The sequence below is a fragment of the Anopheles gambiae genome, chromosome 2 (assembly GCF_943734735.2).
Source record: "Anopheles gambiae chromosome 2, idAnoGambNW_F1_1, whole genome shotgun sequence".
NCBI classification, from domain to species: domain Eukaryota; kingdom Metazoa; phylum Arthropoda; class Insecta; order Diptera; family Culicidae; genus Anopheles; species Anopheles gambiae.
Genome location: NC_064601.1, coordinates 3455408 through 3474292, shown reverse-complemented (window position 1 = coordinate 3474292; position 18885 = coordinate 3455408). Strand labels below are relative to the sequence as shown.

At 44.1% G+C, this 18885-nt stretch overlaps 1 protein-coding gene across 14 annotated transcripts in view; it reads left to right on the top strand.

Annotated features, from left to right (window-relative positions):
- LOC1281824 (ataxin-2 homolog) overlaps positions 1-18885 on the top strand; it is a 56414-nt gene that overhangs the window by 26348 nt on the left and 11181 nt on the right. For 6 of the 14 annotated variants that reach the window (XM_061649286.1, XM_061649285.1, XM_061649284.1 and 3 more), the window contains exon 2: positions 17625-18437. In XM_061649286.1, coding sequence (XP_061505270.1) covers positions 18262-18437 — 176 coding nt within the window. In that variant the 5' untranslated portion in view covers positions 17625-18261. Of the gene's footprint in view, positions 1-386; positions 9110-17201; positions 18438-18885 lie in introns of all 14 variants that reach the window. The other 8 variants (XM_061649282.1, XM_061649280.1, XM_061649277.1 and 5 more) reach the window with 3 other exon arrangements.

The window sequence follows — 18885 nt, the reverse complement described above, 5'->3', positions numbered from 1 at the left end:
AATGCCGGAGAAACCACCTCAGTTGATGTATGAGGATGGCTTCCATGGGTCAGATGCTTTTAATTAGAAACATTGCTCAAAACGATGTTCTGTGTAGTTTGGAGAAGTGGTCGGATACGAAGGGGTAAGCAATTCATTTCAATCATATCAGGAAGATTGATTGCCGCACAGGAAAGGGTAAACGATGCATTGGAGGACTCTTTTGCATGTGTAAATACATTAGTATTATAAAATAAAATTGAAGCATCCTCCATGCTATACTTAAAGTTATTCCTTAAGCTTATTCCTGGCACTACACATGTCTATATAAATCTTCCAAACCTACCTATAGTCGTCAAAACAGCGCACTAACATAGATCGATGTACGTTTGCTTTTTCTCTTCCAGAAATTTCCGTTCCCTCATTGCGAGCCGTTCGGTAGCACCTTCACAAGCCGGAATCTTCGCGTCCTTACCCAAAACTAGGTCGCAAAGCAGCACAGCACGGACGGAGCAGCACGGAGCGCGTCGTTAGTTGCAGAGAGAAACTCTTGCACAGCCAAACATCTGTAGCCCAGCCTCAGGAGTGGTGCGCCAAGTTTAGAGTATGTTTTAAAAATTTATACTCGCCAGTACTACGGTGTGTGTGTGTGTGTGTATGTCTTCGTTTGTGTGTCAGCTTTTAGTCGGAAGTTTTTATTTTGTCTATTTGCCGACTCCTTCTCCCCTTCTCTGCCGTAATCGATCGCAGAGCTCTGATGTCGTCGTGTGGTTGTTTGCGGCCCTTTTTTGCTACTTCTTCCTCGAATGCCCTCAATAACCATGATGTAATTTCCTAACGAGCCGAAATTGCGCCAGTAATCCTTTTGCGAGTCAAACATCTAGACCTTGACAGGCTGTTCAAACGTGTGCTTTTTTCGAACGCTATTAAATGTCAAAGTCGTTGGTCCCCCGGTCATCGGAAGCGACGCGGTAAAGGGCCCCGGGCGGTGGGACGAATATCATCCTGGTTTCACCTATCGCTGAAAGCTCATGTTTAATAATGAAAATGCAATTTAAATTTCACATTAGCATGTTTTGTGTGGCGGTGTTGGCGGTGATCATGCTACATATGTACACGTGTACCTGTGCTGTGGCTTTAGGCGAAGGATTACTCGCATTATGATGTGTGCAAAACCAAAAACCAGAAAAAAGAAGAGATTGAAACTGTAGCTGCAAAGGGCAAACAACCACACACACACAGTTAGTAGCTGCTCTGTTTACCACTTTTTACTGTTTAGAATGTGAATTTTGCTAATCCTTCGGGTTTGGGAAGCTCTGAGCCCCTGTTGTTTGTGCCGCAACTGAAATTAAACCTTGTGGTGCCTTAACAACACGCTTCCTGCGCCCCGCAGGAAAGGTTTCCGCTGTTCATTTTTCTTAGCTACTCAGAGCTCAGACCGGTAAGCGGCGCACGGTTGCCTGGGCGTAGATTGTTTTCAGTAAAATTCATTACACGATGAATCTCCATGCTGTATATGAACGAGAATTCATGGCACTAGCACTGCGTATGAGGCAAGGGTAGCACTGACGAGAAATAACGAGCACTGCCGGCTTGAGCCTGTTGTACTGGAACACCCGTAGAAATGCCGGTGGGTAAAGGTTAAATAATTCATTGGCAGTTAAATTAAGTACCAACACATACCAGCCAGCCTTTCCCTGTCTGTGTTCTATCAGCAGATGGTACTTTTCGCTCTTTGGAGACGCGTGCAGTGTACAGTGGCATCCACGATATGATGCCATACAACGAAGATGCTAGTGACAAATGCTTTTATTTTGCAATATTATTAGCTGCTCTATAGAATGAGAGCGTGATGCCAAGTCAAAAGAGTAGTTTTACTCAAAAAATTACTATATGGTATAGTTTGCAACATCTACGCTAGATGTCGCTTTTACGTTGAAGATTAATTTTCAGCCCGAGTGTTGTGATAGTGTGGTTTTGGTGTCTAATAGACAATTAGAAAGAATATATCAATATAGATTTTTGATATAACATACGGGTTGTAAATAAGTATGACTAGCATACCTTTCGGTGAACTCAAGAGTGATAAAACGTAACTTTCCTTTCCGTCTCGCTTATAATGTATGCTGTAAAAGTTTACCCTAAGAAAAAGGGTCATCTGCTTTTAAGTAAACTAACGTTTAAAATAGATTAAATGCCTCAACAAACCACTGATACGATATCAGTAAGCAAACTCGGCAAAGGCAAACTTTCGCTGGTCCGAACCAACAGAACGCGCTACAAACTTTGATTGCGATCTACCCAAAAAGCCTTTTTTCCCAGTCACCACGCGGCTCCAGGCGATGGCGGTAGGCTTCCGATTCAACGGTGACCCAACCGGCCGTTTGGAAAGTTAAACAAAATGATTATCTTGTGCGCTGCAAAGGACAAACAAACTTCAATGTTCGGCGATTCGGGGCGTCGTGTGGCGTCGTGGTCTCTGTATGCTTTGGCGGAGTGGTGTGGCGGCCGAGTGCGAGAGCCTCCCGATGGCATTATCAAACGGCGGCAGCACAACGTACGACCGCAGCACGGGGCCTTTATCGAAGATTTACTTAGGACTTATGGGTTGCCGGCGGTAGTTGTGGCCGCCATGGCTTGGAAAGCAGGAACAACCCGGTTAGGGCGCATCTTTGGGTGTTATTTTACGACACAGTCCTTCGACGCGTTCACATCCGGGAAGTGTGTGTGTGTGCGCGGTGTTATCAAAACTATCTTTGTGCTCCGTGCTTCGACGGTTCGCTGTGCAAAGCTGTGTTGCAAGAACGCGATAAGACGCTCGGTCATATCGGGTCATATAACTAGTTCGTTCGCTTCGACTGTAGTTACACCCTCCCCTTCGATCAGTTCGTTCGTGGAAGATTGTCGCATTAGGGTGTTGTTTTTATGTATTTCGAGGCCTCGTAAGCCTTGGTGATGAACTGGCAGGATGCGCTAGACACTTTGCCAGAAATCATCGTCAAAGGGCTTGATATTTGGGGTGTTCAAGATTCATTCCTATTTGATTAGTTCGTAAGATGATATGTGGGTGAGTGTGTGTGTGTATGGATGGAGTACAATCTCGGTGCGACTTATGACCTCTTCCTGCACGTGGCATCTGCTGGTTCGTGCTGTGTATGCGGACGTGCCTGGAATTACTGATAAGGGTAGGATTGCTGCAAGCCCATAAGGGTAAGATACCAGGAATTGGTCGCTCTGCTCTGTGTCACAAACACAGGCACACTCCCGCTGGTAAATTGTATGCATAAGGCATCGTGCCATGCACATACATACTGTCAGAAAGAGGCTTCACTTAATTTCCCATAAATGTCACGAGTGATGAAATTAAAGTAGAAACGAATGACAAATGGTTCAATGATCTCTGCCGTCAGTGACAGTCGGTTATGCGATGGTCTCAGTTACTTTTTTGAGCAACATGGGACAATTGTGCATTTTTTATGCATTGGTTTCATTTCCAGAGCTTTTTAATGGGTATTGACCTTTTTGATGGTATCACAATGTTGTTCCTTTGAAACCCAGATAGGCGTTCGATATGCAAACAAGGATAATAAATGTGAGCGGTAAAAATGGGGCGCAGGTTCAATGCAGATGTGTGTATGCCCACAAAGTAACGTCATAATTCATGATTATGCTACACTGTGCGTTGTGTTTTGTTTCACACTCCTCTCGTGTGCGCAGGCAGTGTTTATTATTGAAATTGTGGTACGCTGGTTAGCGTAACACAAAACATAACAGAGCAGCAGCATGATGGAACATGAAAATCAACAACCATGACCCGAGCGGTCGTCGACTGTGTCTGTGTGTGTGTGTGTGTGTGTGTGTCCATAAACCGAACATAGACCACTGCTGCATTTTTTTTACAGCCCACCAAATCCCGTCTGGTTCCAGCGCCATCGAATGCGCGTCGTCATCCGGATCGTTGACGCAAATGATTATCGAGCACTTGAGCGAGGGCCTCGTGTTGGAGGGTTATTGTTGGGTTTGTTGTTTTAGCCGCTAGAAAGAGTGCATCATCGCGATCGTTGTACTGTTATGTGCTTCATGTGAAGCTCTTGTTTGTGATGCACAAGGGGTAAAGCTAGCACATTTTCCCGGCACAGCACTATGTTTTGCTGTGGCAGCCTATGAAGTCATGGTGGCAAGTGTTTCGATCCCGAGCTCAAGTGATGTTCATCGTGAAGTTATGAAATTGTTTCATTCGTCCAGTCCTTGTGATTTTGGTTTTTAAAGGGATAAAGGACCACCTTTACTTCTACGTGTAGGTAGATGCTTACCTCATCGATATTTACATGCCTCTATCAAGGTGAGGGTTTCGTTGAAAAAGCGTGTAATGCCCGGGAAATTACTTGAATGACGAGCAGGTTTTGGTGTTTCTCGTTTTATTAGGCATTTTCTCGATTTTATGCGATGCTATTATTGGCATACATTTGCGTGCTTTTTGCTGATTTATTTTCCCTTTCACTGCCATTTGACGAAGGACTAACGGGGATGATGGATTGATTTCCGCTAAATGTGTCGGCCGTTCCGTTTCTGTCTGATTCTTCCGGCTGTTTCAAAAAACGTCAAAAACTTGTGGGATATATGTATTGTAACAGTTTATTTGATTTTTAACGTTTTATTTCACATTTATCCTTTGTTGATATATTAGACTGTGTTATCTAGCATTAATATTCGTTTTGAGTGGTTTACTAGCGATAAGTTTCCGGTCGCTTTATTACTTTCTTTCTTCCTCTTACTAACTATGGTCGTGAAGGTGAATAATTGTGAACATTTTTACCATGACTTCCTGCAAAAAAAGCTGGGAACTAAAGCTTATGACAAAACGCGTTCACAAACACATGCACTCACCTCCTTCATTCGCACACAATTTTTGCCGAAGCTCGCGGGTGACACAAAGGCTGAAGCGCTATTTCCGTTCGGTTTCAAAATGACTCACATATACCACCGTGTTTGAAAAAAGTTGTTGGCAATGTGTATTGGGCGCTGTTAATGCTAAATAACAATCGATGGAATAATGTATAATAAGTGTATAAGATTTGTTTTTTTTTTGTCATCAGTTTATGAAAGAGCTGGGCTCAAGATGTTTCAAGGTATGAATTAGTTTTAGGTTTACGTGTGTGTAATTATTTGTCGGTTTAGCAGCGTTTCCTTCTAACTGTTGTCGTTGTTTAATTTTAGTTTCTGGTAAAAATCATTATGTGAATGCGAATGTGATATGCACACGCGCTGCCAAAGCTATTTATTTAAAGATATTAACCTACTACCTAGATGATTAGAGCGCAAATATGATACACACACACACGTTCATTGCGGGCCTAGTGGCTGTGCCTTACTTTATAATATTTTTATATGTTTTGTGCAACATTGTTGACGGTTCATCGGGATTTTGATTCTGTTGTTTGTTCAAGTATTTATTTCCTCCCCCTCCATCTCGCAAGCGTAAGTGGTGATGAGTGGCTGTAATTATAAATTATCGTTATTAAAATAATACTAGCCTTAAGGATACACGATTGTTAGGATTGCGAACATAACTACTATGTAATTTATTTCGTACTGTTATATATTTATATATGCATGACACTCTCTCTCTTTCTCTCGCTCTTTCTATACACAGTTTGATCGTTTCATATAATTTTATCGCATTGTTTTTTTTTATTACAAAAAATAAGAAGCTATACTGTATCAGTAAAACACAAAGAGACGCTTTTTGTTTATCTCAAACCATTCTTCTTTGCATACCTCATCACTAATTCGTTATTTCACCATAAGTAATGATTGTGGCTTTCGGCGAGCACCCGTCGCGATCTTTGTGTGTGTGCGTGTGTGTGGTTCGCAGATTCATTTTCGGTTATTGTGAATAGTTTTACGATGCTTTAGGTAGCTTTTGGCTATATTTACTGACATGCACATGCGGTTCGACCAAAGCCCTTATTCAAAGTGCGTTTAATACCATATTTAGTAGCAACAGTTTCTGTACCCATAAACGTACTGTGTATATGATTGTTTAGTATAAATCACACCTTTTATTTACTGTTATTAACACACTCTCTCTCATGGCTGCAATGCTGCAGGAGGACTATGAGCAAGTAAAATCTTTAAACATCACAGCAAAAACGGTCATCAGAATATTTGCTTTAATTTTTAACTGTAAATCAAGTTTCATTCCAGTAACACACTCCCTTTAGTATTGTTGTGCAAGTTGAATGGGATGCGTTGCCAAAAGCATAACCGATCATTAGATTACACACGCTCTCTAGAGCTGGCGTTAATAATAATGTATACATACACACACACATCCTCACCTCACGAAAACAATTATTAATTAATAAACCCACTCAAAAACACACCCACAGCCCGGATAATGATAAACTATGTATGTACCTTGTTGGAATGTATGTACAAGCCATTTACTAAAAGGAATAAAATATATATATTTTATAGTACAATAAAATAGCAAACTATAGACACCTTGTTCGTTTCGAATCGTTTGTTAACTGAAATGTAATTGTTTTTTTGTTATTTTGTTTCTACCTAATCTTCCTCCACCCTGTGCTCTCTGCTCTCTTTCCCTTACTCCTTTTTTCCACTGCAACCACCGATGTCGTTTTTCGTCTACTAATAGAGTGCTTCCTTTTTCCCCCATCTACACCTCGGGCAAGAATAGCGTACCGAACTAATCCAACCTCACGGCTGTTAGTTTTGCTGTTTTCCATTTGAATTTCACGTTCGCTACAGTATAAAAGGGTATAAGGTTTTTACAGAGCCCATCTTACTTTGTGTCGTACTTCACGTGTTTCATGTTTCTATATTTCTCAACGTTGCAACCGATCAATGCTTAGTCATGTTTATATTTTATGCGTTATTGATATTACTGCTTCTACTTTTACACTAGTACAATATTGAATTATTTGTAATCCGTTTGATTGTGTCTATTTTTCAACTTCAAACAGTCGTTATTGATCCTTTCGGTTGCCGAACTCAAATTTTATGCAGAATCTCAAATTTATTTTTGGTGTTTCATCAATCGGTGCTGGAATTAGTAGTTAGCTTTCGCATGCATTTGTATACTTTTCATTTACAAACAAGTAATTTTTAGAACCTGCTTACAAATTAATATACCGCGCCTGGAACCAAACAGGGAGAAAGAGAGAGAAATCAAAAAGTGACAAAAGATGTAAACAATATAAATGTTTTATGGAGAGTTTCTACTCGTTGTTGATTGACAATCGTTAATCAAGTTCATTACAGGATATTAATCTCACGTGCCTTTTATTGCATTGAAAAAGTATACCAACTACCCAGATAGCGTAAAAATCGCTAGCATCACTGGATGAATGAAGCTAACAACTTATCCCAGCACTGATTTTTAACCTATTTAAGCAAAAAGTGGCTTTATGTTACCCTTTCTATGGCTCTGCGTGCTAGCGAACTGTAATTTGGTGCAAAATTGTACGATTCGCCTTTCTTTTCCTAGTCCGTTAGTTTGTTGTTGGTTCCTCTCATTACAAGCAAATCATAGAAGCACTTAGTGTAAAACTAACCCGAAAGAAAGGTTATCTCCCACACCGGAGTCATTTCCTTTGTTTTGACAATAAAATGAAGGGCGCGCGATCGTTAATTTATCTGTTAATATATGTGATTGTTATTATTAGTGTGCACTTATTTCATCTTCAATTGCCTGTCACGGTGTGATAATTTCCCTATTTAGTGCATTAAGCGATTGCGTGCTATGAATGGTGTGTTTGCATTGCAATGTAAATCGAAATGTTCGAGCGGGCACGGTGTGTTTCATCATCTTTGTACAGAGAGGGAGACATCCTGCCCAAGGAGTCTATCGGGCCGGTTTCGTAGCTACTAATAAAACCGCGTGCCACGTTCGTTGCCGCTTAGTAACTTCCTCACTGAGGGGAGGAAGGGGTTGTGCCTGCCCACGCCTGCCTTGTCCGTTTTGGGTTTCACTAGTTTTTAGTACCTTGTTGCGTCCGGAAGGAAAGCTCATCTCCATCCCTGGTCGTGTACGTATGGTGCAAGGTGTTGAAAGGTTGAAGGTAACTATAGCTTGTAAGGTAGTATAACAAAGAGTAGATGCTTTTCTTTCCCGAAACAGAACAACAATATCACATTCTTTCATATGTTTGCTTTCTCTTAGTAGCTTCCGTCGCTTCGAAAGAAATGCCCACGAATCGGACTAACAAAGAATAAAAAAAAACCGATGAAATTTTAAAACCACCTCCTATTATCCACATATCCCATTCTTCGATTCTAGTTTAGCCGCTAGTGTTGGTAATCCTTTGTGCTATGTGTGTGCGTGCATTTGTATGTATTTGTTTATCAGTTTTGGTTCTATTTTTTGCAGGTTCTATTGTGCCGTTCGTGGCGGGTTTGTGGACACAGCTGTACACACTTGTTGTAGCTACTGCATCTTCTTCGATTATGCACCCTTTTGCTCTTATGGTTAATTATTTCATTGTACAACTAATCGACCTTCATTGTTTTGTACCGCTAACTCATCTTTGTTTCTTTCTTTGGTAGTTTTGTTTTGTTTTTTTTTCACAAAATAATGCATAATTGACATCATTTAAGTTTACGAGCTGTATGTTATACATCCTTTTTTTATACAATGTTCCTTATTCATTTAGCTCTATTTCCTAGCCTGGTGTTTGGTGTACAAAAAAAGCATGCACGGCGTGGTAAACGCTCAAAGCTCTCCTAATGAAACAAACCAAATGTATTGCGTTGATTGCTTGAACAGTTTTCCTTTACCAAAATTACGCTTACATGTGTAAAAATCAGGCACAAGATTTATTGGTAGTACACGGCCACACCACTGCCGCAAGCAATGAAGTAAGGCAAACCATAAGCTATTGAGGGTGTTGTAGTGTGAATCTGCTGTCGTATCGCTTAAGCACGGCGCTAAGAACGTACTTTAACTACTACCGCTATTACTACTAGAGAGCTGTGGCTACAACACCTCACTCACTCTGCAGCAACCATCAATTCCTACTACTACCTTTACTACGCCATCCAACATCTATCCAATACTGCTTGCTGCACGCCCCGGGTGTGAGTGTGTGGTTGTTACTCTTCACAGGTGAGAGGTTTGTATAGCAATAGGTAGTAATTTCTAACCATTTATTTGCTGCTAATGCTAATATTGTTACAAGAGTATGTTTGTTTATGTATTTCTGTGTGTGTGTGTGTGTGCCTAGTAATTATTAAAATTTGAATGTTTCGCTTAACTATATAAACCACAAATAGTATTGTGGTTGATGGTGGGTTACTTTGTTTGTGCTTAAATTTAGTTAAATATTAAGTATAAATTATTCTTTGTTTTTTTTTTGAGGTAGAAAACTGTACGCCCAAAAGTATGTTTTAGCGCTTCTACTAACAATTATTGCTGCAAATTCGCTCGAACGTGGTGCCGTTAAAGGTCGAAGCTGTTCTACAAACAATAGAATTGGAGAAAAAAAACCTGCTCAGATCGGTATATGGCATATTGCGTGACAGATGCAGCATTTCCCGTTTGCCAGCGAGGGTATTGGCGCTTGTTTGTTTGTGCCTCATTTGACGCTTTATGAAGCACAAACAATATTTGCAAAGAACCGGCAAGAAGAACGCTCTTCGAACGAAGAGATTGCGATGGCCGCACCACTGTTAGTATGCGCTACTACACGAGCGCTTTGTTAGTGGAAGAGCGTGGCACTTTAAACGGATACACATTGCCTGTGCCTCGGCTCTGAGTAGTTAGAGTAGAATGCGCGCGACTATATCCTCTCTAATCCACTTATGGCTGATTATATCGGGGACACGCCGAGGGAGAAATTCACTGTGAAACGAACGAAAGCGTGAAAAAATGGTAAATGCATAGAACCGAGCGGGAAACTTGAGCCCCGATGCTCCTCCAGCGTAGTGTGTGACATTACGATTCGCGTATTGTGTGCCAGTTTTTTCCCTGTTATGTGTGTACCCATGGATAGTACGTGGGTGTCTCTTTGTTCATACTTTTTGACATTTTCAAGCGAAACTGAAGGACGGCCCACAGCAATTTTGACCTATTCGTCGCTCGTATATGCACACATACGATCGGCCTCGTATGGCACCGTGTATTGAGCATGGGTAATCCCAGTTTCGCTACGTGCTTTTGATGACTTTTCGATGGATGGATTGATCCTCGTGCGTCCACGGTGACATGGTGGCGACAACAAACTGGCTAGATTATTTGTTTTTCCTTGGTGAATTTCCGTAACACCATGTGAAACATAATTGATTGATTGGCGTGTACCACGCTGATGAAATGTGTTGTGTTGCCAATGAAAATATCATCGCTTAATCGATGTATGATTGAGCCGAAACAGTGCAAAGGATTAAGCGAGCGTGTGTGTGTGTATTTCTCCTTTTTTTTTCCTCCAATCAACCGTTTTGATCGATCGTTTTGGTACGATTCTACAAATAAGTGTGGAGAACATGCTGACATGACAAATGAAATTTACATTACTGTTGTGCAACTTTCTATCCACAACGGTTATAGATTAGCTTGTTGACATTTTGTAATTGTCATACGTATAGTAATCATAACACCTAGTGCCCCCTTAAGGGAAGCTAATGAACCACCGCAGCACTGTTGGACGTTTCTTTTGCAGTATTTAGGACTTCTGCCATACGGAATTTGGACCAAAATCAAATCGAAATTCGTTATGTGTTTCACTGTTATAGATTCGTATGTCCCTTAGCTTTTTTTTTGGTAAGTTTTGATTTGAGTATGAAATCAAACCCACTCATACAAAACCAACCTCATCATTTCCAATGATTTTGATGGTAAAACCTTGGTTGTTTGTTGAGTCGTGTCTACAGGCAAAACCTATTTTCTGGAAACGGTTTCCCTTTCCTTTCACTCTACCCTATGCTTTACTTTCCTTTCCACACACACAACGTGATGGTGAAAATAGTATGTTTTTGTTTGTAGAATCTCCTTCCTAGACCCTTCAGTTGCGGTTAAGGTTTCGTCCCACCAGATAGTGTCATTTCGTGCGGATTGCTTTTGTGTTTGCGGTGTGCGGTGGTTTTTGTGCTCACACGCGCGCGCCTTCTTCTGCCTGGCAGGTTTGCAAAAAGGGTTTTCTTGTAGCTTTTTATCGGACTTCTGGTCCATCTATAAACTGCTCCAACTGCCAACTCCATGGGACTAGGCAGCGGGGTCTTGCAAATAGGGTCGAAATTACGCTCGGTAGCTTATCGTTCAGTTTCCAGTTGACGGTTTCTGGGAGGCCCAGTTCGCCGCGTGTTTCGTTCGTCTCAAAATTTATGTCCTTCTAGCGGCTTAGCTTTTTTTGGTCTTTGAAGAAATTTGAAACGATTAACATTTGTGTGCTGAAGGATGGCAAATAATCGGACTGATGATGAAGCACAGAAAAAAAAAATCGGGAAATGAAGGCGTCTACCAAAACTTTCATCTATCTTCCGCCGCAGTAGGCAAGATTTTTCAAGTCTGTTTTTATGCAGAACAAGTTAGGATGTTATTTTTTGTTGTTTTGTTGAATTTAATTCAAAAGTGCACCTTTTAGGGTTGCGATCCCGAATGAACCACGCTGCAGGGGCGTATTCCATTTTCTGGGAAACGTTTTATGATAAAAATAAAAATAAACGCGAATGAGCCGACAGCCAAAACTCTGGAGCGCTTTGTTGCTTAAACAATCTTTCTAAACATATCCACCGGGGGCTGCACGGATGGACGAAGCATCATCATCATCATCAACACGGGGCCATGGCTGCAGGGTAATAATGGAAAGATGAAAAGCAAACATGCCTGCCAGCTTTGTTGGAGGAGATTAGAATTTGGGGAAATAATTTTTGCATCATCCCCACCCATCCTCTTTATTGCGGTCGTTTCGGCTCGTCGGATTCTTCATTATGAACAGTGTTGGTTTTTCTCCGCCAGTTCCACCACTAACGACGCGCCACAACAATGCTGTGAACATAAAACTCCTTGGACAGCAGCGCAAACAGCAGGAAAGGAATTCGCGATGCGTTGCGTTTCGTGTCGTGTTAAGCGGATGATGTCGACTTTTTTCTGCTCGGCGATCGTCCATGACGGTTGAAACTACTGTTTTGTTTCCCATCAGGGGGCGCACTTGTCGCAGTTTCCTATCCAATCAAGCAATGCAGAGAGAGCAATCGGTAATGAAATTACGAAATGCCGGCCTCCCCCAAAACATGGCCACTCTCTATTCAATCTACTGAAATTTGGGTTCGTGTACACATGTCCTGCCGAGCACAGCAGCTTCCGGCCGGAGCGATAGATGGCATGCCTGTGTTGACGAATCACTCTTCTGGATCCCTTAGTCTTCCTTAGTGGTTCGTGGGCGTGACACTCCCGCCGAGATCACCTTTTTTGCGGCGTTCCCCTGTGTATGTGGTCTGTGTTTTGTTTCATTTCGTGTGACATCTTGTGTGATTGGTGATGATGTGGTCTCCCGTTGTTGACTGTTGACGCTAGCCTTCCTTGATGATTATTTACGGGCCACGGTGCTGTGTACGTTCCTGTTGGAAGATTTATACGAACCAAATCCTCATTCAAGGTCACTCGGATGTGGCTCCGATGAAACACTCCGGTTTGGAGGCGGAAAGGAGAAGCTCTCCATCCGGGCTAGATTTCACTTCGATAAGCACTTAAAGGATTCGCTGCGTGTGGCGTCCGTCATTGCCTTAAGGCTATCGATAAATCATCCCGTGGTATCCGTGGGCCGCGCGCCGCAGCCAACCCCTAGATGCTCGGCACCGGAAATGAGCGGTAGGCTTGTGATTCGATTAATTTTGAATGGATTTAATGAGTATCATTCTCCCGGAACGCGATTTCATTAGGAATTAATGTGTTTTCCATTACCGATTGCATAAAAGACCAAAAGGGCTCGGTATGAAGCGCCCGCTGGGTGGTGTGTGTGTGTGTGCGTGGGGCTTGTGACATGCGGTGGAAGGAAGGGTGCTCTATTTAGTTGGGATGGTAATATGAACCTTATACACACTGCGGAAAATGAGCCCGTAAATGTTCGCGCTCCCCTCCGTCCCCTCCTTACATGTGCCTGATGCTGGTTGGGACTTTCTGTGGCAACAAGCGCACAGTGAGTGGTACAACTTCACCTTCGCTGCTGGTACTTCAGAAGTTGAAAAGCTCAAATTTCCAACACACCAGCAACTGGGCACGGAATCGATAAAACTTAATGTTGGCGCTCGGTTGGCCCGCTCCCCGCCCAGCTAACGAACATTAATTAATCAAGTGCCATTTTCTTGTGCCTATTCTCGCGCCGGCACGCCTCCCACCAGGATGCGAGTGGGCGGAAAATAGAAATAATGTCCATGATATTGCTTTTATGCACGAAACGTGTGCTCGCATCATAACGGGTGCCCCGCCGGCCGTGTCTTGGTGTGTCGTTCTTTTTTTGTTCTTTTGGAGCATAAAGCTCTCTCTTCCCCCCGGAGGACGCCAGTTGGTGGCCGTCGTTTTCCCTTGATGAACCCCTCTTGAATGCATCTGAATTCATTAGTAACTGGGAGAATTAATTGCCATCGAAAATTGAGCCACATTAATCGACTGGAGCGAAGAAGGAAGGGAAGTGGCAACCACGAATGGTTCGGTTTCGATTTGCTTTACGGTTATTAGTGACGCACGGAGTGCATATCAATTGAGTTGATCTGATTTGTTGGCTGACCAGTGAGGTGTTCGAGTCATGGAGTAAAAAAATTGGGGATTGGGGTTTTATTCTGCATCCAATGTTGAGCTAGGCTGATCGAAATGGAAGGATACTATTGTTGCATACTATTTAAATAAATAGTGACGGTAACTTCCTCGATAAGCGCCATCTACTGGCTACACAGAGAAAGAGATTAAAAAGGCATTACGACTAGGAGCATTACTGTTGCTGTTAATCTTCTCATCTGTTTCGTTATCCTTCCTTTTGAAACCGAACCTAGAGAGCTTGCATTGTCCGAAGAAACCATATCCTGTCAAAGCTAAGGAACGCAAAGAACCAGCGCACTCAACAAAGTGGGCAAAAAGCAGAGAGCCCAGGACAGGACCGTCCCGGGCCGCATCGATTATATCGTTAATACCATATCAAAGAAAAGATAAGTGAACGAATACCTCGCACGCCTGCTGGCGCCTTCCCACCAACACTGACGCTTCTCATTCTCAAACTACCGATTTAATCCTCCATTTCAAGAACTGTTGCCTACGGGAAGCGCACCGAAGTGTGTGGTGGGTTTTACGGTATGGGGTAATCTTCAAAGCCCTGCCCTGCCTGCATAAATAGTAGTCAAATTATCTAGCACGGTAGAATCTGCTCGACGGAAAGCTGCCAGGCCAAGATCTATCTGCTTCAAGGGTAAAAGCATTTGCCCCATCATCCCCCTCTTGCCCTGGCCCAATGCGCGTAAAAGCAGCGAAGGTGTTAGTGTTCTATCATCCAATCTAACTTGCAAAGCTCATCCCTATCCTTGTTGCTATGTGGCTTCGGGCACACTCGGGTGGCAACGTTCAAGCCCCCACAGCACACAGTTTTGCTTCTTATTCTTCTTTTTGTCTAACAAGCTGTGGAGCTGGCGCGAACACCTCTCCAACCGCCGGCTCAAGTGCTAGGAAACACTCTAACGAGCTGCCATTGTTTCACGAAAAAGGGAATCCTTTTCATTATGTGTGTCCCTCCTACCCAGACCCATGAACCAGGAGTACTGTTGGTGTGGCCCAATAATTGCCACGTCCCTATTCCACGCTTCACCTATCCATCCGTCGATCGTCATCAAGCCCCGTGTCTCTGTCGTTGTCATCGTCATCTTCAAGTGTGCGTTGCCGGTTGCCTTTGAACGGTAGATAGCGGAGGGTGGATAAGGAACGCTTTGCCCATCATTATTATCGTCACCATCGAGTTCGTCACGGCAATTCGTTGGAAGTAGTGTATGGCATTAGTACCTAGTCACCAACACACACACTCAGCACCGAGCTCTGATGGTTTAAGGGTGTGTTTCAAGCTCCTCTACCAAGGCCGTCATTATCCTTAACGTTTTAGCTACAACTTCATACCAATATGCATATCTAACACACGCACATACAGAGACACATATATGCAGGGTTTCAATCCGATTGTCACGTGTATTCGGGCAGTTGGAAATAGTAGAAGAGATGGGACATGTTTGAAAAGTACCACTGTCAAGCGTGTGTTTCCACCATCACTCGTCGCTGATGATGATGATGATGATGATGTGTGTGTGTGGGTGTTTGGCAAAACGATGGGGGGTTGATGAATATGCTTCCAGGCAAAATGTGCCCCCGCTCACCGTACCTCCACATAATCTTGCCGCCCTCTTTCTCCCCGGGCACGCATCGTAGCACCGAGTCGCTGTTTTGTTCGCGTTTCGGGTGGATTATGTATAAATATTGATGCATACCGCGCGTTCGCTCCCTCTGCACACACCCTGCTGCTGTCGTCGTCCCTGCTGCCCTGCTGCTCGCTTCCGTTCCACGCAAAAGGACAGGCGACGGTGCCGTTGAAGAAGCGCCCTTTTTGCCGCGTTTGTGGCGCATGTGCCCACCGCTGGGGCTTTTGCCGGCTCGCAGTGCGCAGCCGTGCGTCAACAACAAACGTCGGTTTTCTCCGTTGCTCTGGGCGGATTTTGGCGTCGAGTGTGTTTTTCGCAATTGGGAAACGTTCTCGCGCTTGCTATTGTTTTCGAGCTCGCACGGGCTTTGCACGGGCTCTAATGGGACACAAACGGAATTAGTTAGGATGATGGTGACGGTGAGTTGTGGCACCGACTGTGGGACGTCACCTTCGGGGCATACCTGCGGCCGAATGCTGTGTGATGGCATTTTGACGGACAGCTGTGTCACAATTTTCAGTTCTACTGTGATAACTGATATCAGTTTGGAGAGCAGTTTTACCAAACAAAGGCAAAGGTGGTACTTTGAAGATATATTGGTACTTTGAAGCATGAATTATTATTAACAGTATTGATTTTATTTGACACAAAAATTGGGTATATCATGTGACAAAAATAGTAAATTTCCACAAAAGCGGTACGTACTGATCATTCTCTCGCCCCATTCCCCACCCCCCTTCGTGATGTGGCCAATCGTCAATCGTATTTCGCAAACTGTTTCGATCTGTTGTTATTTTCGCCGATTCCTGTTGATAAACAACACTTTGCATGAACATAACAACACCACATGAGCGAAAGGAAGGAAACGCTAGTGGCAGAGTGATGAAACCGGGGAAAATCGTTACAATTTCAGCGCAGCTTACGCACGCACGAAACGTTTGTTCCATGTGCCCTGTTCGAAACAACGCAAAACGTACTAAAACCGTTTTTAATCGATCCCGAAAAACCGGCAACGAGAAGATAAGCCTTCCTTCCCCAAGTTTGCAAAAGGATGGGCGCGCGTATGTGTGTGTGTGTGTTTGATGACCACCCTCTCGCACGGGGGAGTTGCACCTCCCCTCCAAAAAGCTCTTTTCCTCACCAGCCAGGAGGGTGGAAGAGCCGTGGGAAAAGCGGATCAAATCAGTATTAGTTGCGTTCGTCTTTCGTTTCGTCCATTTGGGTTCCCCCCCCATCAGTTCGCCCATTTCTCTTTCGCTGCGGCCTGCTGCTGGGTCCGGTCTCGCTTGCGTAATAGTGTGCGGCTGGGGAGGAGGCTCACATTTCTAGGGCGACCGTGTTTAGACGCCACACATTCCACGTGAAATCGAAAGTCGCCGAACCCCGCGAAGACTCGCGAACGACGGCGCGGTCTCTTTTCTCTCTCTCTCTCTCTCTCTCTCTCTCTCTCTCTCTCTCACACACACACACTCTCTCTCAATGTGTGTATGTGTGTGTGTGTGCGAGGGTGTGTTTCTCTCGCACACGCACGCATGCCACCATCGAAGCAAACCGGGAGCGGCTCGAATACCAACGCTCTCTCTCTCTGTACGGTTATGTTCGCCTTCGTAGTAGTAGTGGTGTTGGTGGTGGTGCTGTAGTGAAAGCCCACCCCGAGCACGACGGGGCACACACAGGCAGCGGTTACTTAGTTCACCCCATAGCGTAAGGGTTGCTCGGTGGTACAGCACCGTCTAGTTGTTTAGTTTGCGAAGATGTCGTTAAAATAACGTTTTTCTAACAATTATTTTTGTGCTTTTTTTCGACTCTTTCAACAGTTCCGGTACAAGAAACAGCACCACACACCTCGTGATCTGAAGACTCTCGCTAGCTGTGCGCGAAAACCAGGAAAATAGTGGCCGTCGCAAAGCTCGATACACATTCACCGTTCAGTGTGCGACATTGCAAAGCGTAGCGTCGTGTGTGTGGCTGTGGTAGTTAGTAGACCGAGGGCCAATCCACAGACCAATGCGTGCGTCTGTATGCGAAGAAACCCCTTGCCACAGGGACACATCCTTTGCGAGGCAGTAGTGTAGTAGTGTAGTAGTGGTGGTAGTAGTAGTGCGAGTGATTATTGTTTACACAGCAGCAGTGTTCGTGTGTACGCGTCTGTTCGCGTTTCGTGAATGGAAGTCGTCCCATCTGGGATTGCTCCGTTTGCTTCCTCCATCGTCTAACCATTTTGTTCGTTCTATCAACAGCAGCTCTTTTTCAGCAGCAATCAGCAGTGTGTAAAGTGTGGTACGGAAAAAGGGAAAACAATACTACCCCCATGTGTGTGTGTGTGTGTTTCTGTAGGTGAAGTTATAAAAAAGAGAGAAATAATACTTTGTGTGTGATTTTGTACGCGTTGCGGTACAGTCCTTTTTTCTGTTTGGCCAAGGTGTAGTGATCGCAAGTGACAGATCGATAGTAAATAAACACTAAGGAAACGTCGGTGAGTAGCGCCGCTGGCGCTACTACTGTAAACAAATCGGCAGCAATCGGCAACGCCATCGAAAATGGTGTAGAAGGCGCAGAGGGCGCATAAGTAAAGCTTCCGGTGGTGTGATACGTACATTCCACGAGACGTTCTTTCGGTTTTGCGAGCAATTCCCCACCCATACAACGGAATAGAAAAGCAAAAACGATACGGGAAGGGAAGTGTGTTTGGTTCCCCCACACTGTCGTCTCTCCAGTGCATGAAGGTAGAAAGTGAAGCAAGAAACCCTGTGCAATAATTAGCGTGCTACACAAAAATAGGAGGGTGCAGTGAGAGAGAATTTTCCAACAAATAAAAAAATAAAAACCCCTTGCTCGTGGAACAGATCGCGCCCCACCACCGGACGCGCAGCAACGATGATGAATCCGAACCATTCCGGTGCGTCACGGCGGCCGTACTCGCGCGGTGCCGTACCGCGCAACCGCTCCCGGATGCCGTTCTCGCCGCACCATTCGCACCACGCGAACCGGAACCATGGCGGGCACAACCAGTCCTGGTACAACAAGGACATGGAGAATAGCTTTAACTACGGGTAAGTTGATTCGTTCGTCCAGGTTAACCGCTTCGTTCATATATATATATATATATATATATATATATATATATATATCCCGCTTGGTTAGAGAATACTTGTCGGGGAAGAGGGGGATTGCTCTTTGCTCTTTGCTCCGCACAAGTTGTAGTAGTTCATTTACGCCCGTTTGCGATCTGCGTTCTGCGCTCACCAAACGCTCCCCGCTTCACACCACACACCGAAGGGATCAGCTGGAAAATCCTTCCCTCGGTTGTATTGTGGCCGCAGGGTGTGCGTGAGTGCATGTTTGCATCAGCAAATGTGTAGTTAAAAAAAAGAAATGCTAGGAAAAGACAACCATTTCCACACTTACTTTACAGTTAAGGTTAAGGCTACTCGGTAGAGGGTAATAATAACATTTCCGCACCCAAACCGGAGCAATGGTATCAACTGTTAAAGGGCGGCG